The sequence below is a fragment of the Euwallacea fornicatus genome, chromosome 9 (genome assembly GCF_040115645.1).
Source record: "Euwallacea fornicatus isolate EFF26 chromosome 9, ASM4011564v1, whole genome shotgun sequence".
NCBI classification, from domain to species: Eukaryota; Metazoa; Arthropoda; class Insecta; order Coleoptera; family Curculionidae; genus Euwallacea; species Euwallacea fornicatus.
Genome location: NC_089549.1, coordinates 3,630,199 through 3,655,711, shown reverse-complemented (window position 1 = coordinate 3,655,711; position 25,513 = coordinate 3,630,199). Strand labels below are relative to the sequence as shown.

The 25,513-nt window shown below is 35.3% G+C and overlaps 8 protein-coding genes across 10 annotated transcripts; 4 read left to right on the top strand and 4 right to left on the bottom strand.

The window, feature by feature from the left end:
- Window positions 1-729: 729 nt before the first annotated feature.
- LOC136341253 (uncharacterized) lies at window positions 730-3,414 on the bottom strand. The gene is made up of 4 exons (XM_066286033.1): window positions 3,166-3,414; window positions 2,927-3,117; window positions 1,031-1,144; window positions 730-895 (listed from the first exon to the last, which is right to left on the bottom strand). Exons 1-4 carry the CDS (start codon window positions 3,319-3,321, stop codon window positions 730-732), a joined length of 627 nt encoding a protein of 208 aa, XP_066142130.1. The 5' UTR covers window positions 3,322-3,414.
- Window positions 3,415-3,514: 100 nt separating this feature from the next.
- Window positions 3,515-4,610, top strand: LOC136341101 (uncharacterized). Its single transcript, XM_066285720.1, has 5 exons — window positions 3,515-3,614; window positions 3,698-3,880; window positions 3,936-4,093; window positions 4,144-4,257; window positions 4,480-4,610. Exons 2-5 carry the CDS (start codon window positions 3,725-3,727, stop codon window positions 4,592-4,594), a joined length of 543 nt encoding a protein of 180 aa, XP_066141817.1. The 5' UTR covers window positions 3,515-3,614; window positions 3,698-3,724; the 3' UTR covers window positions 4,595-4,610.
- A 2,259-nt stretch (window positions 4,611-6,869) lies between these two features.
- Window positions 6,870-7,766, top strand: LOC136341081 (uncharacterized). The gene is made up of 4 exons (XM_066285686.1): window positions 6,870-7,144; window positions 7,194-7,387; window positions 7,443-7,556; window positions 7,606-7,766. The coding sequence occupies exons 1-4, from the start codon at window positions 6,989-6,991 to the stop codon at window positions 7,757-7,759; spliced, it is 618 nt and encodes a 205-aa protein (XP_066141783.1). The 5' UTR covers window positions 6,870-6,988; the 3' UTR covers window positions 7,760-7,766.
- Window positions 7,767-7,804: 38 nt separating this feature from the next.
- On the bottom strand, window positions 7,805-9,156 carry LOC136341036 (uncharacterized). Its single transcript, XM_066285604.1, has 6 exons — window positions 8,921-9,156; window positions 8,677-8,841; window positions 8,343-8,619; window positions 8,154-8,294; window positions 7,991-8,098; window positions 7,805-7,943 (listed from the first exon to the last, which is right to left on the bottom strand). Exons 1-6 carry the CDS (start codon window positions 9,087-9,089, stop codon window positions 7,805-7,807), a joined length of 999 nt encoding a protein of 332 aa, XP_066141701.1. The 5' UTR covers window positions 9,090-9,156.
- Window positions 9,157-10,111: 955 nt separating this feature from the next.
- Window positions 10,112-11,523, bottom strand: LOC136341097 (uncharacterized). Its single transcript, XM_066285716.1, has 5 exons — window positions 11,339-11,523; window positions 11,111-11,287; window positions 10,753-11,059; window positions 10,314-10,421; window positions 10,112-10,265 (listed from the first exon to the last, which is right to left on the bottom strand). The coding sequence occupies exons 1-5, from the start codon at window positions 11,469-11,471 to the stop codon at window positions 10,130-10,132; spliced, it is 861 nt and encodes a 286-aa protein (XP_066141813.1). The 5' UTR covers window positions 11,472-11,523; the 3' UTR covers window positions 10,112-10,129.
- Window positions 11,524-13,450: 1,927 nt separating this feature from the next.
- LOC136341057 (uncharacterized) lies at window positions 13,451-14,663 on the top strand. Its single transcript, XM_066285641.1, has 4 exons — window positions 13,451-13,594; window positions 13,652-13,839; window positions 13,890-14,000; window positions 14,060-14,663. The coding sequence occupies exons 1-4, from the start codon at window positions 13,457-13,459 to the stop codon at window positions 14,283-14,285; spliced, it is 663 nt and encodes a 220-aa protein (XP_066141738.1). The 5' UTR covers window positions 13,451-13,456; the 3' UTR covers window positions 14,286-14,663.
- A 4,162-nt stretch (window positions 14,664-18,825) lies between these two features.
- On the top strand, window positions 18,826-19,775 carry LOC136340963 (uncharacterized). 2 transcript variants are annotated; one of them, XM_066285488.1, is made up of 4 exons: window positions 18,826-19,112; window positions 19,181-19,348; window positions 19,403-19,510; window positions 19,565-19,775. In XM_066285488.1, exons 2-4 carry the CDS (start codon window positions 19,185-19,187, stop codon window positions 19,743-19,745), a joined length of 453 nt encoding a protein of 150 aa, XP_066141585.1. In that variant the 5' UTR covers window positions 18,826-19,112; window positions 19,181-19,184; the 3' UTR covers window positions 19,746-19,775. The 2 variants fall into 2 exon arrangements, with proteins under 2 accessions (XP_066141585.1, XP_066141584.1); XM_066285487.1 differs by having other exon boundaries at window positions 19,161-19,348.
- A 655-nt stretch (window positions 19,776-20,430) lies between these two features.
- On the bottom strand, window positions 20,431-25,300 carry LOC136341058 (fatty-acid amide hydrolase 2-like). Of its 2 annotated transcripts, XM_066285643.1 has the most exons (13): window positions 25,120-25,300; window positions 24,816-25,023; window positions 23,292-23,385; window positions 23,018-23,230; window positions 22,778-22,964; window positions 22,598-22,723; window positions 22,415-22,545; window positions 22,086-22,361; window positions 21,904-22,038; window positions 21,163-21,281; window positions 20,941-21,097; window positions 20,729-20,890; window positions 20,431-20,673 (listed from the first exon to the last, which is right to left on the bottom strand). In XM_066285643.1, the coding sequence occupies exons 3-13, from the start codon at window positions 23,367-23,369 to the stop codon at window positions 20,569-20,571; spliced, it is 1,689 nt and encodes a 562-aa protein (XP_066141740.1). In that variant the 5' UTR covers window positions 23,370-23,385; window positions 24,816-25,023; window positions 25,120-25,300; the 3' UTR covers window positions 20,431-20,568. The 2 variants fall into 2 exon arrangements, with proteins under 2 accessions (XP_066141740.1, XP_066141741.1); XM_066285644.1 differs by lacking the exon at window positions 24,816-25,023.
- Between the last annotated feature and the right edge of the window lie 213 nt (window positions 25,301-25,513).

Below are 25,513 nucleotides of genomic sequence, written 5' to 3'. Positions count from 1 at the left end.
CTTGGGAGATTTAGGGCGGAAGAAATCTTTGGATTTTTCCACCCCTATTCCGTGGAGGGATTTCTCGGGGGCAGTGGACTTCAGGGGGACTTTACTGCTGTGACTCCGACGAATTATATTAAATATATTATCTGAGGTTTTTGGGCAAACGTTTCATGTGCTTTAGCATCGAATTGGTAGCAGTATTCTTTCGATAACTTATTAAATTCCGGAGGTGTAAAGCCCAATGCTTAATCTCATAATTTCCCGATATCGGCCAAGCTGAGCTAACCAAATTACCGTTCAGGAAACGAACGTTGATTTCGAATTTATTTTTCTTCTCTTTGCTTAGATATCCCGTTTTCAGATTTATACTCCTCTGATACAGCGATTACATTAAAAATTCTATTTGAGAAGGGAGGGCACTGGTCTGCGGTTTATACCTATTTTATAACCACTTTTTGTTGCTTTAGTAAGCAGAAAGTATTTTCTTTTTAGGGGTTTCGGCGACTATAAATTGCAACTTTTCTCATCGAAAAAACATCAACTGAAGTTTCCAGCCTTCAGCGTTTAAGAATGGAAGAAAGTTCGCTGATCCAACTACTTTTTTTTATCCTTCAGTTTCAGCTTGTCGATAACTGCAATAGGGCTGTCAATTATATGAAGTAAAATTGCTGGAAATTTTTCTTGGAATCTTTCCAAATCGGGTGGTGATTGAAGGAAACACAAACTTTGTTTTTCAAAAACAAATTACAGAAATTTATTAACCATCATAAATTTAGAGAACCGTTTCACTGGATCATCTGGACATTCAGGGAAAATCCTGGAACAGTCCTTTATTTCTTTTCCTAATTTTTCAGCTGCGTGGTAAACATTGTGACTTTGATCTTCGATTTCGTCGTCAGTAGAAGAAGGTCTGTAAATAAGAAAGATTTATCTAAATCTAAATTTAATTAGACAAACACGTGATGCTACTACGAAGAGAAGTAAATGCTGGCAATTTATCATTATTTAAGACCTTCGTTGCAGTTGTTTGTTTTCCAGAACTTACGTGAGAATACTTTGAAATATTTCAGCTGTTAGACTGGATCTCTCTTCCAAAGGAAATGCAGCCACTTCACATATCGATTTTAATAAGCAGGCTTTTCCGTCTGGATACTTATTTCTGCAATAAAAGAATATTGTCGTATGAAGGTTCTCACGCTACTGATTTACAGGCATTTTAATGAGCACCGTTACACCCAAATTGATAAATTAAAATACAGAATATATAAAGAAACGTACTTCTATAAATTAATAAATCAAACGGTATATTTAATGCCTAATTTAAGAAAGTTTAGTATCTTTTAGAATGTTGTCACGCTACTAATTTTTGAACTTTTTAATATGCCCAGGGAACCTTTACAAACGCCGAAGTTTACACCTTAATATTATGAAAAGCGAGGGGCATTTTGATTTAAATCGGCAAAGGTTCGAATTTTATTAATTCAATTCCTGCAAAAAATCTGTAAAAACTCTTTCGATGCTGTGACGCCATTGACTTTTATATATTTAAGTCAACCCACACAACTTTACGCAATTACACAGGGATAATTTAAAAAGCAGAGGCGTACAGATTTAAACTAATAGAGAAAAAAAAATGTATTGACATTTGGAGCTTTTTACGCTACTTAAATGAGTTTTGGGTGGTCAATAAAAGATCTTCTGAAACGAGGACATTGGTCCTAAAAGATGTAATGAAGTATCAGAGGAGCACTGATTTAAATTAATATGTTCAGCCTCGAATGAAACAAATTCATTCCCGGAGTTTTTCCCTAACACGTGGAGATGCTAGCTTCATGGTATCTCATAAACTAACAGAGTTTATTCAATTAGTACAAACTTCTGCCTTTTTCAATAGTTAAATTAGTCTTTTGTGTTTTCGATTATCCTTTGGACCAATTTCGATTTCTGGAAAAGCTGCTTAAAAATCATATCTCATGCGCTTTTTTAAAAGAAAATGTCGAAAACGGTTTCGCAGTCAAAGAAAAACAGAGTTCATTGTAGGAAAACTTTCCCTATCGTTTAAACTTGCCGAAAAATTTGAAGTAATATACAGTGGGTTCTACATGAAAAAGCTGCGTTTTGAGCACTGGAACAGTAATTGACTAAATAATACCAAAAAGGGCTCTTTTAATACGCTTGTAACTCTAAATAAGTGAAGCAAAGTGTAGAAAAATACCGAACTTTCCTGATACAGGTATATATACTGGGAATAAAAATGTCGAGGTTTAACTAGCCAAATTAACAACTAACTTAAAGGCGGTTTTGCAAAGAAAGCGCTCGTTTCAAATGATCTGGATCTTTGCAACGAGCAGAACAGAGTATAGAAAATGGCCAAAGAAATCTTTCCCATGTTCCAAGCTTTATAAAATTTAAATCAATACAGGATAATTTATTTGAAAAAGCTGAGTTTTTAGCAGTCAAAATGAACATTAGTTTGATTTTCTGTTGCAATTATAACTCCTTTTTTTGCTCGAATTAGTCATTAGCACTGTGACGAATGGAAAAACTGAAACTCGTTCTGAAAAAAATATCTTACGGCAGTTTCACATAAAAGAAAAGGGATGTTGCCAGTAGATGATTCCTGCATAGCAAAGACAACCTGCTACACAGTGGAGAAACTAGATCGCTTAGAGCCAAGCCTGCAATGTCTGGATAGCAGATTCTCCCCCACTCCAGAAAAAAAGCTTAGTTCAGGTTAGTATCTTAAAGATATAATTAAAACCCTTTAAAATCAACCTTAAAATTAGTTCAGATTACTTAAAATTAGAGAATATTAGAAACCGAAGTGATATTTCGAATGCAGACCTGAAACCAGTGATGTTCATTTGCTGGAAAGTCTGCAGAGATGATGAATTGGGTGATATATTTTAAAGGAAATGAAGTTGCCTACTAACCACATTACCTTTCCAAATATTTCTCAAATATTTCATACATCTGCCATCTCGTAGGTGAACGCTTCTTTCTGTAAATATCTATAGAAGGATGGGTGTAATAGCTGCTGTTATTGGGCAGCCTATAAAAGGCCTTCATTACCATTCCTAATGTTATACTTTGAGATTGTAAATTTACTGGTATGCCAATCCCAAAAATTACCTACAATAAAGCTTCAATTGAGGAATTTTCTAGAATTTTACTGCTCACAGAGACCCAATTAGTGCCTGGTTTCCACACCAACCATCTCTTTTGCCTCGACAAAAGTTGTCGACTAGTATCGCGAATCGTAGCACTTTTTCCTGTTACTTCTGCACTTCCAAATTCGTAGATTAAATAAACTAAAATAAAACTTGAAAACTTCATTTAAGTGTAGATAGTTAGTTTAAGCTGAAGCAAACATTCTCCTGAACACTCTTAACTACGTCTAAAGTAACTTCGTTGAGCAATGATGAGCTAGAAATCGCGAAACTAGGACAGAGTTAATTGGATGTTCAAACTCACAAATTCGGCATGTTTGTTCAGATTTGTTTGTTCTTTGATGTTAATTTAAGCTGTAGATGACTTAGTGAATCTTCTAGGAAATTTTATGGCTCAAAAAAGCTAGTGTACTAATTACATTGTAGAAAATGCTTGGAATATTGATGTAACAGTTTCAGGTGCCTCAGAATCATTCTAATTAAAATGACCAACTTTATCTTTCTCTTATTATATGTCTATATTATCTTTTCAATCTCTTCAGGGCTTGACAAGCTAAATTGGAAGAGAAATGAAAGCAAAGATCTGCAATGGACTCGTCCTTAGACTTAGTACTGCCGCTCTGATATTAGTGATATTTTTCTCGTCACTCGGGGAGGGAACCGAGTTTTCAATCAAAAGAAGAGTCAAGAGGAAAGTTTTATTCACTAAAAGCAGCAAATTCTTTGTGGGTGGTTTGGACTCTCTCTTTTCTTTGTAAGTAGCAAATAATTTATTTTCAGTTTCGATTAAATGGAAAAGAAAACATACTCAACTATACAACCCTCTTGGCCCATGGCTGGGGTTTCCGCATCAATTACGATCTCCCTTCAAGCCTGAATCAAAGACTGCACTTTTTTAAGCGAGATGTTCATAATGATATTGACAACATAGAAAATCCGTAAGGAAATTGGAGGTTCGGGAAAAATATTCCTAAAAAAATAATTTCAGATTGTTCTCAAACATGGTCAACTGCATCCTAAAGCGTGTATGTCTAATCCTGTCCCAGCCCTTCATGGCGGAAAACTGCGGAGTGTTTTGCGGAATAGGGAAAATAATTGCAAGGTAAGATGTTCACCCTTTATCTCTGTTGCCCTCAATTTTCCATCCCAATAACCCACCTAGCTGCCGTAAACAGACGGAAATGTCGTGACCGGATACATCAAGCACTTTGAGGCTCATCCATTTTCCCAGGGATGTATCCAAATAAAGGGCCCACGCCAGAAACAATCATTCAAAGATCGACAGTCTCTAAACCAAATATTGAATAATCCGTTGTTTTTTTAGATCTCAAGGGATTGAAGCGGACTTTTTTAAGACTTTCGGAGAAAAGTGTCATCTTTATCAAGAACGATGCTCGGCTAGTTTGGAAAAGTCCTCGATCTTTAGTCTTGTAAGTTAAAGGATAGTTTTTAAAAGGTGGGTGGGAAATAAAACTGGGGATGATAAGGAGATTGTAGTTTTATTGTTGATTACGTGGAAATTTAGTGAATCAAAAAGTGACAAGAACTTAAGCGCGTTATAAGACGATTTAGTTGCCAATGCACTTAAAACTGCTTTAAGAAGATACGAGGATAGACTCAAAAGTACCCGACTTGATGCATAAATGACGATTAGTTATTAAAAATTTACTCATATTATAAAGTTCGAACCTCTAAAAACTTATGTCTGAAATTGATTTGTGTTTGTTTTAGAGCCGTTTTTAGTGAACACTTTTACAAATTTGCAAACATGGGAAAAAGGCTCATCGATATGTAATTCAACACTTTCATTTGAAAGGTTTTAGTCCATCCAACATGGAAGCGGAGTGAGATTTTACTCTGGGGAAATCTGGTCCTTCATGGGTCATGAGTCGCACCTGAGACGAAAGAGCTGCCAAAAAAATGGACCCGAAGGGGTGAATCGGCTCCAAACTAGTCGAAAATCGTTCTATCTGCAAGAAAAGTGGCAGCACTAATTTTTTGGAGTGCACGTAGGATAATTTTTATTGACTATCCTCTTGAAGGAAAAAGTCTTGTTTCATCAAGATAGCGCACTAGACCACACTTCCGTCATCGTGATGGCCAAAATCAATCAACTTCGTTTAAAACTTTATCCTCGGCCACCCTATTCGCCAGATTTATCCCCTTCAGATTATCTTTTTAAACCTGGAAAAATCGTTCGGTAGAAAAAGATTTGCCAACAATGAAGAGATGGAGTCCGAGGTTGATTTCTATTTTAAAACATTTGAAACTTTTTTTTATAAACAAGTTATAGAACAATGCTGGGGAAAAGTGCGCCTATCTCAAAGAAAACTCCGCTAAGAATTTTTTTTTCTTTAAGTGTTCAGTGAGGTACTTTTTGGACTATCCGCGTAATTCTCTTTTAATTTTCCTATTTGAGTATTTACCTTTAACCCTACTTATTCCCTTAGTTTTTCTTGTAATTGGGGATTTTTATTCCCCAGATTGAGGTTTCTATAAAAATGCAGCACATCGCTTTCATAGATAATAATTGGCTACCTGCAAAACCGAAAATTCAAACTTTAAGACACCTATAACTCGCAGTTACCAAAGTATCCTTGACTTGAGGATTTCGTAAACTATCAGAAACACAGGCAATGATGAGTAAGAGGCAAAATTGTGGCTTTATGAAACAAAGGTGCCTCCATTCTCCTTAAAATTAATTCAAAGTTTACTTCATTTAGACTTATTTTTTTCATTTTTAGGTTCAAGTTATTTAAACTAGAGAAACGTCGTCTTATTATACATTCAGAAAAATTATCGTCGGCTCAGCTAAATAACCTTAGAAGATTTGGTTTAAGGTTGGTTCATATTATTTAAAATTGCATGAACATTTTGTTATTGAAAATCCATAAAATTCTTCGCAAAGTGAGTTAAGAGTTCTGCTGACGAAAGAATCATTTCCTGGTATAAATCCCATGAAATTCCCGTAATGTTTTACTTAAGTTTAAAGACTCGTACTCCTGAAGAAAAATGATGGACTTAACTTCGACCTGTACAAACTTGTGTTAAATTAATTGATCTTAGACATCGATAACTTACAAAAGTAAGAAGAACCAAGGAGGAGAACACAGAATATTCTTAAGAGAAGTAGTGGGGTGAGCAAAGGGACTGAAGAAAAAACGAGAATAGAGTTGAGCTAAAATCAATCAAGTAATGATATCTTTCATCTCCTTCAGCTGTGCCCCATGGTGTTCCAATGGTACCCCATGATGTATCTTGAAATGACGTTTAACATTTCCAGTTTTGATAATCTTATCATTACTTCAAATGGTGAGAATTTTGAAATATTCTTCAAAGAAACGACTAATTTCTCCCAAATTGCTGCATTTTAACTTGAAAATAATACACCACTGCTTCACTGTTGATACGAAAAATCACCTAAAATCAACATTTTGATGGCGTCTGAAAATATATTGCGGATTTTATCTCTATTCCATTAATATACAAAAATGCATTTTGTGGAGATTTATGTCCCTTCATCGTAATATTATGACTTGGAGTTATTCCCAGCAAAAGTGTATAGACCCCCAGGAATCAAATCTTGAGACATCCCGAGATTTATCAGCGTACCCCCGGGAGACCTACATTTGCAAATTTCTCGATCTCTGAACCATCTTGGTTTAACCCGAAATGACCAGTTAACATATCCTCTTAGCGCCTACGGGTCGATAACCACGAACTAAATTCACACAATTTCTCCTAGCTGGGTTAGCATTATCAAAAAATATGATTTAGTAAGTACAAAATACTTCACATTTCGGGTTTGGTTCGAGAATTGCCAAAGAACGCAAATGACGAAAGCTCTTATAGTAATGGTTTTCCTGGTTGTCTGGAATGTTGCCTCGCAGGAGCTTGAAAGCCCTTCAACGATATTGCAGAAGGATAATAGAGTCTTATCCAGGAATAAAAGATGGTTAGTTTGGAAAGAAGGAGTGAATTGGGTGTCGGTAAGTACTTAAATACTCCTCTTTAATGTTTTTTAATGGTAAATTTTAGATGATTTTTGGTTTGGGAATTCCCGTTGAAGTCAACCTGAACAGCGTAGTTATGGGTTCCACAATAAAAGCTTACTATTTACTCCCAGACAACAGTTCAGTCTTTACAAATCCTTCTATAGGAGACTATCAAAGAAAAAGGCGGTCCGCCTCTCGTTGGAAGATTTATGAGCTCATTGAATCATATTTAGAACAGTAATAGGTCCGAACAAACGAAAACAATTTACCATAAACCCACCACTTTTCATAGAAACCACTATGAAGACGGTAAGGCATGTCTGCTCAAATCCATATGCCAGATATCAGCAATTAAGCTAGAAGAAAGATCTGGACTGCTCGCTGAAATCGTCCATAACATCTTAACGTAAGTTTTTCTGTGCTCAAGTCCTGGTTTTGATAATACTCCATTCCAGTCCATCATCGACAAAAGAAGAACTCGAAGATCATACCAATTACGCTTATCATTTTGCCGAGAAGGTGGGTAAACAGGTGGGAAAATGCGATCACGTTTTTCCGGAATGTTCTGTGGACCCTATTCATCAGTTTTCCAGATTAATGACCGTATGAGGAGAAAGGTGATAAAGAAATAAAAGGAAATTTAAAAAATGGGTTTTATTTGTCGAAATCAAAACGAATTAATTTATTCAGCACATTTCCTTCACATTCTGAATACATTTCTTCGCAGTTGTGGCTGGAATTAGCAGCTGAGTCATAGAGGTCTTCATCCTTGTAAAAGCCCTCAGGTTTCACTCTAAATAAATTTATCAAGATCTGGAGTTATGGTTCAAGAAAACTTACTTGAAAACAATTTTTAACAGCTCCTCCCAAAAGGTTCCTTTTTTCTCGGAAGACTTATTAATTTGGCAAATGGTTTTCAAGAGGCATGTTCTTCCGTTGGTGGTAAACCTAAAAGAAGTCACCCTACAGGTAGCCCAATAAGGATATTCCAGATATCATTTACGTAGTGAAAAAATCCTCAAACTTGGCATATAATTCCCTCCTAGTCCTCCTATGAATATTATGATAATGCTGCGTGTCAATGATGAAATTTCTGGCCACATCATTCGATCTTTGAAGCTTTTGTGAAGAATACCCAGTTTTTCTAAAAACATTTAGTGGCGTGTGTTCTTAGACATATTTGTGACCGTACTTGCTTCGCTGCCTGTTATTAACGTTGTTCCAGAAATTCTCATTATGATACTTAGGCCAGTATTTCTGTTGATGAGGCCCTTGGTACCCGTTAGAAGTTGGTTGGTTATAGGCGGAACCCTTGAGAGAGTCTACATTCACAGGTCGTCTATAATTATTAAAGCTATGGAGCTTCGTATCATAGTTCCAGCTATAGACAGGGCCTTCATCTGCTTTGCTTTTCCAGCCTGGAAAATCTCCACTAACACCATTGTCCCAAATCGAAGGTACCTGCCAATCTAAAAAAAATTTTTTTTTGAGAATTCATTTAATTGATTTTGCCATAGAGCTCATACCATCGTGTCCATATTCCACAGGATGATCCAAATGAGGTAACATAGTAGTGGTTGTCTGAGGTTCCTCTTTCTTCATATACTTTTTATCAAGGAAAACCGGGGTTGATGGCAACTCCCAAGCCATACCTGCAGTATTCCCATAGACGAAGAACCCTCTTCCATCCACTGAGGGATAGGCAAGATCATAGACTGAAATGCTAAATTGTACGGAAACGTACACTATTTCAGGCATTTTCGTACTTACCCAACTGGAAGGAACTTCCTTTTGGAAACACCAAATATCTTCGTTTCCTTGACAAATAAGTACGATTTCCATTATTTAAGCGTTCTTCAATATCGGTTTGTAAATTTCCGAAACAATCCCTGGATAAAATAATGCTCATATTCCATAATAAAACTATTATAAACCACATTTTTCTTGATGTTGTCTTGGTGTATCCAATATCTGTTATTTTGAGACTTGTTCAGCTACTTCGATACATGTTTGCATTAGGAGAATCGGTATTTAGTCCAGTTACAAATTAGCACTTAATGGTATTTACACCTGTTAGTCGTTAAGCCAATTCGTCTACGCGTTGATATTATAGCCTGCCTTAAATAAATATGTAAACGTTGAGTAACGGAAATTTGTTATGTTAATTCCACCGTATTGACATCAATAAAAGCACACTAAACTCACCCCAATACGACCATCATTACCCTTTTCTGAGTGAGTTAAACAAGTCATTAGTTACAACTAAGACCGTAATTGTTACGTCACGAGGATAAAATAACATTTCACTCATTAATAACATTTTTGATTAAATTAACAATAATTGCAGAGCATTTGTCTTCCACCCCTCAGAACCCACCTCACTTTCATGCACTTTCAGTTCCGTATATTAACTAGAACCGTAATAATTAGAACATTTGTGTTGATTAGTCTCAGACAGTTACAAGTGTTTTCCCGGATTTTCCTTCATTTATGCCATTGAGTTTACTCCAGATAAATATTGATACAGTGGAATTTTTTTTTGCCACATGGTAAGGAAAAATCAAAAGCGCACTAGTAAACAAAAAAGTAATGTTTGATTCGTTGCTACATGTCCTCCGAGGGCAATAATTCATTGGAACATTTACTGACGAATTATCTTTAAAAAACACTCATAAACTTTATTTTAACCACAGTGGACGAAATAAAAATAGTTATTATCCACAAGTAACATGTGTACCATAATTAATTATATCGCTCACTAACGCATAATGTATGCATAAGATGTCCTGCATTCTCAGATATGAATTCTGCAAGTAGGAGCAGTTCGCACTTACCCACCTTTAACCTTGAAATCCGTGCTTCTCACTGGTGGCAGTTTCATGGCGACGCAGTAATTCGCGTGGACACGTAAAAATTGGACCGGGTTTTATGAGCTCATTGAGGTGTACACAAGAGAGAAAAAAACACATAACGAATTCATTATTTCTTTAGTTTATTTCTGAACAATTTACTCATAACGTGCCCTTTACACGTAGGATACATTTGCTCACAGTCATGATTTTCGTTAAACGCCTGGTCATAGTGGTCCTCATCTGGATTCAAATCGAATTTTGACCTAATTTAACAAATTTAGGTCAGTTCAACATTACAAATCCTCACTTACCTAAAAATGGCCTTTACAATTTCCTCCCAAAAAGTCCCTTTCTTGGACAATAACTTCTTTACCTGGCATATCGTCTTTAGTACGCAACTTTTACCATCCTTGCTTAACCTAGAATCCCAACTAAAACTAACTTGCATACACAGGGTGTTTGATAACTGTGAGATACAACTTCTTGGAAGTTTTCAGTGCAACAATAGAATACATCGGAGCATAAGACCCCGTGTCCACAAATATCTCCTTAAAGCGCTACGGCCTTATGACGCTTTAAGACAGTTATAGACAAATATCTCTTTATCGAGATTTTGTACGTAATTTATTTGTATAAAATAACATTTTAGTAATTATTCAAAACGTTGTCTTCTATTGTTGCACTGAACAATCGCTCAAAGTTTGATCTCAAAGTTCCGAAATACCCTGTATAACATATAAACTAACTTACGACGAGAGCAATTTTTCAACCCTCTTGAATACCTCCCTTCTGCTGCGTCTCTGAATGTGTTGAGCCACAGTGCGTTTGAATCTTTTGCCAGTTTGTTGCTGACTTGAATAAGACAGATATCCGGGATAGTACATCTGACGCCAGAAATTTGAGGGTCCCATTTGATGGTAATAGTTCCTAATTTGGCCGTTATACTTCTTTCCATTGTAGGGATAAAACCTCACAGAGGACTGAGCTTCGTGATAATTCCTATGATTGCCAGTGCTCCATCTTGAGTAATCCGAAGAAAGCTCAGGTTGATAGATCTCTAATTATGTCCTTCTTAAAAACGATTTCTGTCGCAAACCATACTACTCACCATCATGATGATCGTGAACAATTTCCACAGTTGTGGTCTCAACTGTCTTTTCCTTTTTCTTGAATTTCTCATCCAGAAATATAGGCGTTGATGGCAATTCCCAACCGATAGTAGCTGTGTTACCGAAAGTAATCAGATTTCCTTCCAGTGCCTGTGCTGGATAAGTCAAGTCAAAAACTAAAATTTTCCAAATTACATTTTTGCTCAATTTCCTTCAGAGACACTTACCGACTTGCAATGAACTGCCCTCAGGGAAAACCAAGAACCGTCTCCTTCGGGACAAAATCGTTTGGTTTTCCGAGGCCGAAGTCGTGAGAAAATTGAGGAAAATTGAAACAATTAAAATCTGGATAGTTCTCATATTGTAGGAGGACCATTTGTGGTACTGCTTATATTAATAGGTCTTATAATGTAGCTTCTTCCTGACCTATGATTCCAGTAGTACAGTTATCTGGTGTAGGTATGATACGTTTTAGATGTGGTGGAATTTGCTTTAGCAATTATCAAGTTTTAAGATAATGAATGCCATTAGGAGTGTTAAGGAAGCCTGCTGGTATTTTTTACCAAATGTGGGCAATTATGACTTAGGAAAAATTGTAGAATACTCATTTTTGAACCTTATTAAAATGCAGAAACCGCAAAATTTGGAAAATGGAGGATAGCGGAAGAATTTCAAGTAATCTGAGGAATTTTCTCTGAAGGAAAAACTTGTATATTTAAGCTTCCACCGTTATATATCGCTTGATGAGTTTGGGTAACTTGAAATTACTTCTATAATTAATTTTTTCGCCTCAATTGATTTAGATATATGGATCCAGTACCAATTTGGAACACATCACAGGACTACTAACTTATGCCTCATGCTTCGCAGAATATTGAAGAAAGATTACAGCGTTATTTGTCTAATCTTATCTATTTGGAATAAATTTGAAGTCAGATCTCTCCGCCGTTTTCAACGGTCACAGGATAGAAATTTCAAAAAGTACGAATTTTTTCCATTTTGGAAACTTTCCATCTCTGCGCATCTATTACAAAATTCATGAATGAGAATTAGAACTTCTGAAAATTAATATGGAATAATGGCAATAACTTTTAAGTTTTTTTTAAATCAAAAAACGTTTCAAGTAAAAGTAAGAAGACAGTTAATCTTCTTTTACTGCCACTTTTTGATGACCCCGAACCTTTTGACAAAAAAGGCATTGGGTTTGGGCGTTTAGGTATTGGGGCAATTGTCTAACCCTATAACAGTTCAACGAAGGCCGAGTTTTATTTTTCAAATATGGCCCTCTATTTCTGACTCTTTATGGAATCAACACTTATTTGCGCGTACAGACATACCAAATTTTATTGGGGGTAGATAAGGAATATTTCGAGAAAAAATTATTTTCCTTATTTTATTGAAAATAAAACGTAAAATAACAAATTATTTAATGTTCAAAGCATTTGCTGAAAATGTATTCCATCGTTATCCAAACATGGTGCTATTCCTTGTGTGAATGATCTCCTTCACGTGAAGATACGCGTCTTACCTGATCTATTACATTACACCAGCAAAACAAGTCCTCACATCATCTATGTTGGTCGATTGCATAAACTTGATCTGTTAAATGGCCCCACAGGAAAAAATCCCACGGATTTAAATCAGGTGGCCGAGCTGGCCATTTTCTTTCATAAAGCAAAAAATATGTGTTCCTTTTCATTAAACTAAAAATTGGAATTTCGGTAATGCTATTTACTTAATATTTAAAACGTGTTTGTTTTTTTGCTTGAATTTTTGAATAATTGATAGAAAAAAATAGTTTAAAAGTTATTATCATTATTCCATATATCTAACATACCCTGTATATACAGGATGTCCATTTCTGGAGTTCAAGCATATGCAGTTCCAAGGTTTGAAAAGTTTCAATGACTTTCAGAGATACTTGAAAAAAAAAACGCAGCTGAGGAAAACATAAAAATATTTTAAAGAAACGTTTTTGATTTTTCACCAGCTTCTCAATTTTTCCCTTGATTTCCAGGAGCTAAAAAAAAGTCCTAAGACACGAACGTTTTTTCCAAAGTTACTAATTCCGGCGCTTTCTAAATTCCTTTTCAAGTCACGCTGGAATACTTATTACTAAAACGAAACAAATTTAACAGTGCCTAAGACGCTGTTTTAGAGTGAAAACATTCCTACAAAGGGGCTTTAATAAACGAACCGGTTGAGTATTGTTACCATTAGTTATGTTTACTGAATCGTACCATTAGTTATGTAAATACATATAACATCCGTGTACTTCATAGCTGATCTAAAATAAATTTAAAATAACAGTCTAGGTCAAGCTCAGTTCCACAATATCATCGAAAATGGTCGCTTTCAAGGGTGTGATTTTACTCACTGTAATTCACATTTTTGCTTCGCAAGTAATTTGCGTAAAAAAAAATAGGAGCCTCTTGCTAAGGAAAAAACGTTATGTGACTTTTCCAGAAGGAGCATCTTTTTCGGTGAGTTTCCCTACTTATCTTCTAATTATCCTTAGTTTTATTTATTCTGATTGCCAGGCTGTTATTTGCCTTACCTCCCAAATGGGAATTACTGATGGGGCCACCATCTTCTCAGAGGGAATTAACTGGGGTTTAGTATACGACCTACCGAACCAGACAGCACCATTTCTGGATTATTTCGCTCCGGCTCAGAAGAGAAGAAATCGTCGAGAATTGTATAGAAAGGTCGAAGATATTCTCAGCTCGTGAGTATTTCTCAAAACCCATTCGGGAAAAATGAGGGAAAATATTTTAGTATGGGCTATAACGGTCGGCAATGCATATTGCGGAGCCTATGCGAGGCAAGTCGCATGTTCAAAAAACGCGAAGATAGCCTACTTTATCACATTTTAAGTGTGATTTTCACGTAAGTACTAAATCAGCATATCACAGTAAGAACGAAATAAATGAGAATTTTTCTTTGAGGTTTCCCAAAGAACCGATTTTGCCGCACGAACATGATGATCACAAAATTTACAATTGGGCGAGTTTAATTGGTGAGGAAGATGATCCAAGAGATGAAAGAGGTGTCGAAGACAAATGTGTAGATTTCTTCCAATGTCCGTTTTCTTTGGTGCAAATGGCATTGGGATACTATTCAAACATAAATAATGATGCTTATTATGATGTAATTAATGAAACGAGGAATTAAGAGACGTATTTTTTTAAACCAAAAATACGTCATTAGAGTCACTACCCTGTACCACCTCTCGAGGAGAGCTTGTGTGCTTTGGAAACGAATATTTCAATCAAACTATTCTTACCTACGAAAAAGAACTAACTGATGGAAATATATTTGGATAGAAGACCTTCTGAACCTTATAAACTTACAATGGAAGACCTTTTGAAGTTCAATTTGAATCGATTTTTTTTACTCTGTTTCTAGGAAACAGTAGAATTGAATGAGGAATATGACTAACTTGAACTACCACAAATTCTGTGTTTATTTGCACATATCCAATCTCCAGTTCAAAAGCTTATGCAGTTTTCGAAAATTTCGCAAATGTTGTTTTGAATCGTTTGACTAGACACAAAGTAACAAGACCGGGTTTAAGATTCAATTTTTAGGTAAAGGAGCCTAGTTTAACCGATTAGAAAGAAATTACACATTTCATATACGTTGTACATCAATAGGAACTTTATGGTGCTTTACGCAATACAAAAGTTTTCGTTAAGCCAGGGGGAAGTACTGCGACCGGACTTTGTCCGACATCTCTGGTGGAAGAAACGTTACTACGATGATCGGAAGATTTTAGAAAATTATGCAACTTCCAAACTATGTATTTACTTAAAACCATTTATGCATCAGAAACAAGCTGATAGTATGATCTCAAATTCCTGAAATTTTCATAAGGATTAGATGATCGAGGGCAAAATACTAGGACCAGGCGTAAACTTGCTATTTTAGAGGAAAATACGTGGTTCAGATCATAAAAACTGTTGAGACAATTGTTCCTGAAAATACATATGCTCTATAAATCGTTTACGCGTTGCTCTTAATTCCCAACTATATTCCAAAATTCCTGAAATTCTTATTGCGATTAGTTGAACAGGGGAAAAGTATCAAAGACGAGTTGAAAACACAATTTTAGAGAAGCGTAGTTCAGTGGATTGTTGTTGATAAAGGAGTAGTAAAACAATTATAGCCATCGAACTAGAAATTTCAAATAAGTCACTTATGCGTTTAAAGGCTAAAATTGGCTTTAAAAGTCCTCAAATTTCCATTACGATTAGTTGTTCAGGGCAGAATACCAGGACCGGATTTAAGAATTTTGTATTTAAGATTTCGGAAAATTAAATCTCTTAAACTAGGTATTCCATACGAGTTATTTATACTTCAATCATCGTTATTTGCGAAGATTTATTGATCAGAAACTGGATAGACAATAGAATAAAATATTTCTTATTCAATGTGCCTTGGGCTTTTTTATTTTTGCATGAATTGACCGTAAGAATATATCCGAGATAGACGAGAAGGATTTATTACAGGCACTGCTAATAGAATACGACTACTGAGTTATGAATAAATTATTCTCCAGTGCAAATAATCTGAGTAAGACCATTTAGTTATGACCGGGCCCATTCTACATTTTACCCTCGTTTCATGCGAAGCAGATATATAAACTTACTCTTTTTACAAGAGAAAAGAGAAACATGCTCTAAACGGAAGTGTGGTGACATGATCCTCCGAAAGTTTTTTGCCATATACGTGATTGTCATAGTGATTGCCCCCTGTGTCCAAAGCAATGAAAATAATACAGGACAATTGTCTAGAAGAAAGAGATACGTATCTTTCCCTGAAGGAGCCGCTTTTTCTGTAAGTCATCACCATTCCTTAATGAATCGATCACTTAATCTATGTAGTCTAAACTATGACGAAGTGTTCAGTTTTTGCTACTTTGTTAAATTAAAAACATGTTGTTCATCACTCTCCAGGCAGTTGTTTGCCTGACATCGCAAATGGGCATTACTGATGGTGCCCCTATATTCTCAGAAGGAATCAATTGGGGTCTAGTGTACGATTTGCCAAATGACACCAGGCCTCTGTTTGATAACTACAAGCCAGCTCAAAAGCGACGAAATCGGCGAGACTTGTATAACAAAGTCGAAGATATCTTAGACTCGTAAGATAATTAAATATGTTTCTTTTTTAATATATAATAATGAATTCTTTGTATAGCATGGGCTATAATGGAAGATCGTGCGTGCTTCGCAGTTTATGCGAAGCGGAAAGCGTCTTTAAGAACCGCGAAGGTAGTCTTATACATCATGTCCTGGGACAGCTTCTTCGGTACTTACCAGAAAAAGGGGAGATTTTGTCTCATTGTAGCAACTTTTAGGTTTCCCAGAGAGAGAATTTTACCACGTGAACCTGAGGTTCATAAAATTTACCACTGGGCTGCTTCCATTGGAAATGACTTCATGATGCAGGAGGGTATTAATGTTAAATCGATATGTCAAAGTATTTTTGAATGTCCTTTTTCGCTCGTAGAGATGGCGTTGGGATATTATTGGGCAATTAGCAATAATAAAATTATTTACTAAATGTGATAATCTTTCATGCAAATACTCGGTTTTAGAAGTTTGAATTATGTTACGTTTGACGGAGTTTTAATTCAAGTTTGGCTTAAATTTTGCAACGTAACTTCGAAAAACTCACGTAAATTCTAGTTCATATTAAAGTTACCTCAGGTTAATCATATAATTCTGATAAAATCTGGTTATTAGTCCCAGCTGAGTTTACTGTTGATGAAATGATCAGTGTGTAAAATCAAATTCTCGTATCCCGACATATTTTTTTTTCCATTCATTTCTAACCCGAACTTCATTCAAATCGATTACTTGTAGGAGACTTTAGAGTCAATGAAACTAAATATAACAACTAGATAAAATATAACAAATAAAAAATAAAAAGAGAATATACTAAATATAATATAAACTAAGTAGAGGAAATTCATCCAAATTTTGTTAATTGAATAAAAATTACAAACAATATTTCTTTCAAGAAACAAAAAAAAAACAAGAAAAAGTTGCGTATTAGTGAAGGAGCTTAAAATAGATTACCTACAAATAAATACTAATCATTTGATTAATAGAAGATAAAAGAGGTCTGTAAGCAAGAATTAGCTAAATGTAAGCGAGAGACAAGGAATAAGTAATAAACTTTAAGATACTAGGAACCTGGATGAAAGTTGAGAGGCTTGGAAGGACATGTAAATAAATTAAGTGGAAAGTGGAGATTATTAAAATAAAGACCTACTAGTTATGGAGATATAAGAAAAGAAGATTAACGTAAAGAAAGAATATCCACTAAATATCTCAAAAATGCTTTACAAGCAGCAGTGGCGCATTTTCAAATAAAGAAATGAGAGAAATGGGGTATCTTGAAAAAATTATGAATTATTGCGACCATTCTGTGATGTTTAAGTTACATTAAACTTTATTATTTAAAATCTTCTACTACAGAAACAATATGGTAATTTTGATTGCATCTGAGTATGCAAAAAAGAGAAAGCAATTTGATCAAAGCAGGGATCACAAAATTTCTAAAAATCAAAATTTTTGCTAGTTTTGAGCCAGCTCTCTCCACGGTTTCCAACAATCAGAGAATAGAAATTTCAAAAAGGATGAATTTTTCCCATTTTAGAACCTTTCTATTGGTACGTCTCTGTCACAAAAGTAATTAATGAAAATTATGCTTTCTAAAAATGTATGTTGAATAATGGCAATAGCTGTTTAAATAATGTTTCTATCAAAAAGTATTTCAAATAAAAGTTTCAAGACTAACTTGTCACTTTTTGATATCTTTGAATTATTTTTTCTTGCCCCATAATAGACTAACTAAGTTTAAGTTTTGTTCTTCAAATTTAACCCTCTACTTCTGAATTCTTTTAAGATATTTATACTTATTCGTGCACATGCACATATCAATTTTTATTGAAGTTAGAGAAGAAAAAATTCTAGAAACACATTATTTGTCTTATTTCACTAAAAGAAATAAATTTAATCAGAAAAGCAAAATAACAAATAACTGCTTAAAATAATTAATTGTTATTTAATATTCGAAGCATTTGCTCAAAATGGCTTCCGTCGTTATCCGAACACAGTGCTATCATTTGCATAAATGATCTTCGTACCTGAACATATGTGTCTTACCTTGTTCATTGCATTATCTACATATTTACTATCTACGTTACTCGGACGATTCTTATAAACTTGACATTTTAAATGGCTCCAAAGGGGAAAATCGCAGGGATTTAAATCAGGCGGTCGGACTGGGCACTCTATTCACTAAGTACACGATGGATCCTGCATGAAACATTCACATAAACTACTTTTTCCTAAGATGAATCATAAACTCGCAATAATTTGACAAATTATAATAATTAACCTCGCACTTGTAGTTATCAAAGGAAAATTTGTTCATGCATTAAATGAATAAGTTGGTACCAACATTGCCATAGTTTGTCATCAGCCTGAAGTCGTAAAATTTCCGGTATATTCAAAACCCACCAAAACCAGATAAAACAGAAAATATCCCATATATGCCGTAAAGTTAAGTCCTAATCGTCACTTTTAGTTAGCTCCTAACAGACTTAAATAACCCAAAATCGACTTTGCATTTCATATTGTGACCCGCATTTTCCTGGTCGAGTATTTCAATCTTCACTAAGACTCGTCATACCGTTCAAGTCTTTACATAACTGAGGTCCTAAATTAGCAAAATTATCATTGTGCTGTCATACTCTAATGAAGAGTGACGATAAACATATATTAATTTCTTTATAGCCAAAACCAGCTAATAACATCTAATTTACATTTAGCCTTAAAAATGTCAAAGATGCACAGCGGCAGTAGACTGATATTGTCAGTTTTCTTAAGCATTTTTTTATTACTGAATTCGGAAGTTGCGGCGTCAAAGAAGAAGCATTCAAGAGTCCGAAGGTACCTGGCGTTCCCCGAAGGAGCAGTTTTCTCTGTAAGTACTTTGCTTAATGCTTCAGTGAAATAGTTTTTTTCTGCATAGGCAATCTTCTGTCTAACCAGCCTTATGGACATTACCCCCGGCTCAAGCCTATTTTCACTAAATATAAATTATGCTTTGGGATATAAGCTTCCGAACGAAACTAAACCTCTTTTGGATGCGTATAAACCCGCCATTAAGAGGAGAAATAGACGCGATTTGTACGGAAGGGTAGAGATAATATTAAATTCGTAAGTCAAAGTAAGCCATAGTTACATGGAGTTTCAAATTATTATCCCTTGCAGGATGGGCTATGACGGCAGATCCTGCTTGCTCCGCAGTTTATGCGAAGCCAAGCAGAAGCTTTCCGATGAGCAAGGGTTGCTTTACAAGACTTTAGACCTGATATTTAGGTAAAGACTGAGTTCTCGATTTTTCTTAAGGTAGTTATCTACTTTGGTGCTAAGATTTCCACAGGAGCCCTTACGTCACAGCGAACCAGACATTCATCGCACCTATCACTATGCCGCTCAAGTTGGAAATGACGTTGCAAGCACATACCCTTTGAATAAATGCGAAGATCTGTTCCCATGCCCTTTTTCTTTGGTCGATTTAGCACTCGGATACTATTCTAGTCCGGTACCCTAAAAGGGTTTTTTTATGACGGTAATGGTCACAGTTGGGTAAATAAAACGAATTTGCATAAACTTGTGTTTCTATCCAAAGTTATTTAATCCTGCTCCGCGGTTTTCAATTTGAGAGCAAAGTAAACCGCACAGAGTTGGAATTAAAATTCGCGGTTATTCGCTGACTTTACTGGACGGGCAGGGAAATAAAACGTAATCTGTAGGGAGAAGTTAATTGTTATTTCAGTGTCGGTTTAAGTCTTAAATTGAGGTATTTTGTCGAACTGATCTACGAGAAATTGCAGTGAATACGAAAAAAGGGTTTATAGTTGTAAGACTCCACATTCGACCATTTCCCTGACTGGTTTATATCAAAATTCGTTTTCTAAACCGGTTTTCGGGGACTGGATTTAATCAGAAATTGAGCTTAATGTTGCTGACTTGGTGAGGTTTTTCACTACGCCTTTGCAAATAACCAAAATTCTAGATTTTCATAGAAGTAGTCGTCTTTACCTCATAACTCATACTTTCGTCGTCAATGGCTCTATTTTTTCAATTTCTCTTCCGATTTCTTCCAATTCTTGACAATAAGGAGACCTTCACGTCAATCCAACTTCGCCTTTAAACTGGTCTAGAAATGCCTTGATTACGGCTCTTGAGATACATGTTGGGGTTGGTATCAATTTGGTTGGAAATTAAATTCAAACTCAGATTTAATAATTTTTTAAAGACAAATTAATAACACAATTATCCATTTATAATTAAAAAAATCAGTTCACTCTTCCAATATTAAGTGCATAAGTGCATAGTTAGTACTTTCTTCCCATTTGAACAATCTTCCCAATTTACTTCTTATATCGTCTTCTTGGTTCTATCCAACCACCAAATGCCCGTTCTATTTCTTCAGCAACAGTTAGCGTTAAATTATCACCAAAAGGCTTTGCAGCCACCTAACAAACACTCCAGCTGCAAAGGACTTCAGGGAACCCCCTTCTTTAAACTTACTTGAATTCCCACTGGCAGCCCCTTATCAGTCACCCCCACAGGGCAATTGGTTACAGCGAGTCCCAGGGTATTAAATACTGTCAAATAGCCTGCAAATATGGCTGTTTTTAAGACATCTCCATGTTTAGGAGCTTCAGTCGGGAAGGTTGGTACAATCAGTACCTGGAAAAAGTAAACATGCAGGTTAAAAATTATGTGGACTCCAAACTTACACCATCATCACCCAAAAGCTCAAAAATTTCTTGTCGCATTTTGGCAACAAATTTTTTGACCTTATTGAAAAGTGTTGGTGGAGCTCCCCTTGCAATTTTTCGTAAAATAGCGCAAATGATTAGCATGAACGTGTGTTTTGATCTTAGTGTTGTGTACCTGACAAAAAAAAATTGAAGTTGCATGACTTGATAAAAAAGACAAATTCAAAAACCACATTATACCTGAACAACTCAAAAAATGCTCCATTGGCGTTTCCATCAAAAGCATCCTCAACGTCTTTCAATTCGAACAAATCCATTGTTGCTAAATCTGGACCATGTGCTGCTAAATAGAAATCAGTCTAAAAAAAATAGATTTTCTGATGGAAAAAAATATCATTTTGGAGATTTTCAAAAATGTTTCAAATGCTTGGATTTGTGAACGTCTGGATTTTCAATGAATGTGGTGACATCAAATTTTAAATTTTTCGGAGAAACCAAATGTCTTTTTATGCTCAATAGTTTTGGAATAACGAAAAAGTTTTTCTGTGTCTCGGGAATTTCTAAAATGTGCTCTTTTAAGATTTTTAAGGCAAGAAAAATTTGAGACTCGCTTAAGTTTTTGGGATTCCCAGAGGGTTTTACCTAAAAACAAACATGCCTAATGTTCATTAGAACAGATAATTTATGTTATTCAAGACAAGCCGATCTAACTTGAGCAAGAATTTTCATTAATTTTAGAATAACTCGAATTGATTCGAATAGAATTTTCCTACGCTTTTTAAGTAGCTGAACCGCAATATAAGAGTTTGGAAAAAACCTAACAGCCAGCCTAATACAAAGAAAAATTTTGTACTTTTGGAATAACTATAACTAACCTGCTTTGCTTTTTGTAAATTTTTAAGAAACCATTTAACACTAAATATTCCTTAATGTAGATACTGCCTTGGAATTCATTTTGCAATGTCTTTAAAAAAAACCTACCTTTTGCGGCTGAGTAGTGCAAATATTGCTCAGATGACCTACAACTTTCTTAACCGCTCCCGAACAATGTCTGTTAGGCTGCCAGTAATAGTCCTCAAAATCCGAATAATAAACTTTAACGCTTTTAATATCAATCTGAAAATCTACGTTAAACCCCAGCAAATATAGAATATACGATATACCCTTCTGTCTAAATCCAATTTCTCTCTCTTTTCAGGCACAGAAATGGCTTTCAAAAACATTCGAAGATCCGAACCGTACCTGGCCATGGGCCCCACAACGAAAACTGCCTCCCATTTATCTTTATGCAAACAGCTTGGATAGTGACCACAAAGCGATACAACTCCAGGGGTAGGTTTGTGACCCCAAACCCCACAATAGTGAGCTGGAAGTCGTAAAGAACCTGCAATGTCTGAACCTATGCCTAAAAGGGAAGCTCCAGCTCCTAGTAAACTGGCCTGAAGGGATTATGTATTAAAATCTGCACAAAAAACATTTTTGGTATCTAGACCTCTCCTCCAGAAGAACCTCCGCAAGTCCTGGTAACATCATGAGGATTCTTGGTGGTTCCAATAATTTTATTTGTAGTCTCCCAACTCATGCACAACTCCGGGACGTTGGAGACCAATAAAGGAATTGCTCCTGTAAATACAGATTTAAACGATATTTTAGGTGAATGGAGCCAATTCTTCACCAGCTTCACGAGCCCAAGCCACGGCCTCTGCGTCAATTTCAGCATAATGTTCCTTGCGGATTATCGTACCACTTGTGTGCCTTAATCCTTGGACTGCCAAACTACCTTTGATGGTGATAGGAACACCTAAAACTTTTAATTAGTAAAAGAGTCTTTCTCTTAGGCTAAGGGTTAATTAACCTAAAAGAGGAAACTTCTTTGCAATCATATCTTCATATTTATTGAATTTGGGGTCCCTAAGCTTCCTATCAACCAACCTAGCATCTTCCAAAGCCTCTTCAAACCTATCATCTATCACAGCATTTAATAGACGATTTACCTCTTTTATCCTACATATATAGGCTTTAATCACGCTTTCGCATGAAATCTGCAAACCAACATACCAATTTTCCTAATACTGATCATGCAAAGCATATCTACCTCTCTTCTTCTGATTGCACTGGCCAGATCAGTTGCAGTTATCCTTAGTAGAGGATCATCTAGCGGTGGGCACCTCATTTTACTTTCAAACATGCGATATATGAAGACAGGTATGTAAATGATGTTCAACATTTTAATGAAGTAGTAGGTGGTGCCTCGGATGGTTTTTAAAAGTAAAGGTAGTTTCCGGTTTCTTTCGTGGACTCGAGAATCCTAAAGAAGATCTTGATATTAATGATAATTAAAGCGTGTTAAATCAGGAAATATCTCTTGCCTCTTGGGGGCCTACCAATTTTTCTTCGATTTTCTCGTTGAAGCCATTTTCCACCTCTTCTTTATTCTTTGTTTCCATGGTGAAATATTAGGATCTAATAAAGGGATTATTATTGATTTATCCAATATGGCTGATATGCACGTTACAACCAATATGAATTCAACCTCATCAACTGTGATTGATAATTTTATATAACGAGAAATAAAGAGTTGCAATTCAGAATAAGGTAACAACGTAATTGAGACCAAAAGTCTGACTACTGTGGCGGACGAGAAATGAAGAATAGTAGGCGCTTCTTATGAATTACTTTATCTAAAAAAAAAAAGCGTCAGCAAATCATACTCTACACACTTTCTCAAAATATTAAACAAATGCGAAATATTTGTTAAGACACTAACAAAAAATAACTTATGCTTTATTATTCGTTTTCTTTGCAGTAGCCAACCAAGCAAATATAAAAAAATTAGTTTTAGTCGGGTATTAGGGTGATTACAATATTCCTATAAATTAGAACATGTTTGAGTAAATAAAAGTAGCGGGCTTTAGATTTTTTGCTACATTTTTTGAACTAACCTTCGCCTGTTAATACTTGTCCAGAGACTGGTAAGGGCTGTCCGATGTCTCAAAGCAACTTTTGACTATGGGAATGCATTCGGCATAGACCCCACTATCTATCAATTTGTCCACAAGTATTTATACTTTTCACTTGCTATGATAGACAAATTGTGAATTGTAAGTTCAATGCCAGGCGATTTGCAATGGGCAAGAGCTGTTTCGGGAATTCCAGACAACCCTTAGTTGTCCCTGACTAAATCCGCCATAAAAAGTGAAACAAGATTGGTTAACCAAGTAGGTGATAATTGTTATTAACAAAGTTCAGTAACAATTCCTACAATTAATGGAACAAAGAATTGTGGACAAATTGGTGAAGAGTAATTTCCGCCACATTTGCCATCGTCGATAGCTACTTTGGAAATTCAAGAAAGGTCTTAGCAGTTCATGGTTGAATCTACCAAAGAAATTGGAACAAATTTGATTAGTCAAGTAGCTGATGAGCCTTACTGAGAAAGTTCAGGAACAATCCAATCAGTTAATCAATAAAAAAAATTGTAGACAAATTGGTGAAGAATTAATTCTATGTCAGGCACTGCCATGGTCGATAGCTTGCTACTGAAGTTCAGGACAGCCTTTAGTTGAGTACTAACAGGCAAAGAGGCCCTTACAAAAATGTACTTATAAAATTTAACCCGTCAGCGTTACTTATTCAACATATTATGTTTAAAACATGAAAATAGCTTATCCAATTCGACCTCATGTCTCTATTACAAAGCAACCTACTTATGAAAAAATAACTATAGAAAAATAGACTATCACTGCGGAACTAATAAAAAAAACTTTGAAACCACTTTATGTTACTTCTCATTATCACAGGTCAAATAAACCAATAAGTTCAAATCAGAGCAACAAAACTGTAAATTATAGACAATTGAGGAAACTGATATATAACATAATGAAAAAACTTACCTGATCCGAATCACTATGGGTAAATTTATTATATTTATTAGGGGTAAATGTGATCACCAAATATGGTGTTTAGCCGATTAATTTATTGTTTGTATGAAATCTTTATAAACTGTGGAGTGCGCTTTAATTGACACTAAAAGTTATCAACTATTCAAAGTATTTCTATAAAATTCGATAATACCACTTTTCAAAAGTTCAAGGTGAACGTCTGTTACGTAATGCAAATTCGAAACGCGTTTGTTCATATCATCAGTAAACATAAAACAAATTTAAAAGTAATAAATTTATTAAGTGCAAAACATACCTTTTATTGTAGAAAAATTAATGTCGTCTTAAGTATGGATACTACATTCAATACGCATTCGCTGATTCATATCAAATAATATAGCGAAATGTATGTTCTGAGTAAAGAAATGCTAAAATACCATCGCCCAGATTCTTCTCAATACAAATGCTGTTAACGGTACTGAGTGGTATCGAGCACTACTACTAAATACTGTTACTTTCACATTAAGACCTCATACAAGAAGAAAATATATTTCATAATTTCACGGTGAATAGACGTACGAAGAATAGATGATGAACTTGATGCCTACTTAAGATTGTTGCTTTTTTATATTATAACATTATTGATCAGTTTATCAGGTGTGATTTGTGTATACGCTTTAAACTGGTAATTAAGAAGTAGTCGCAGGACC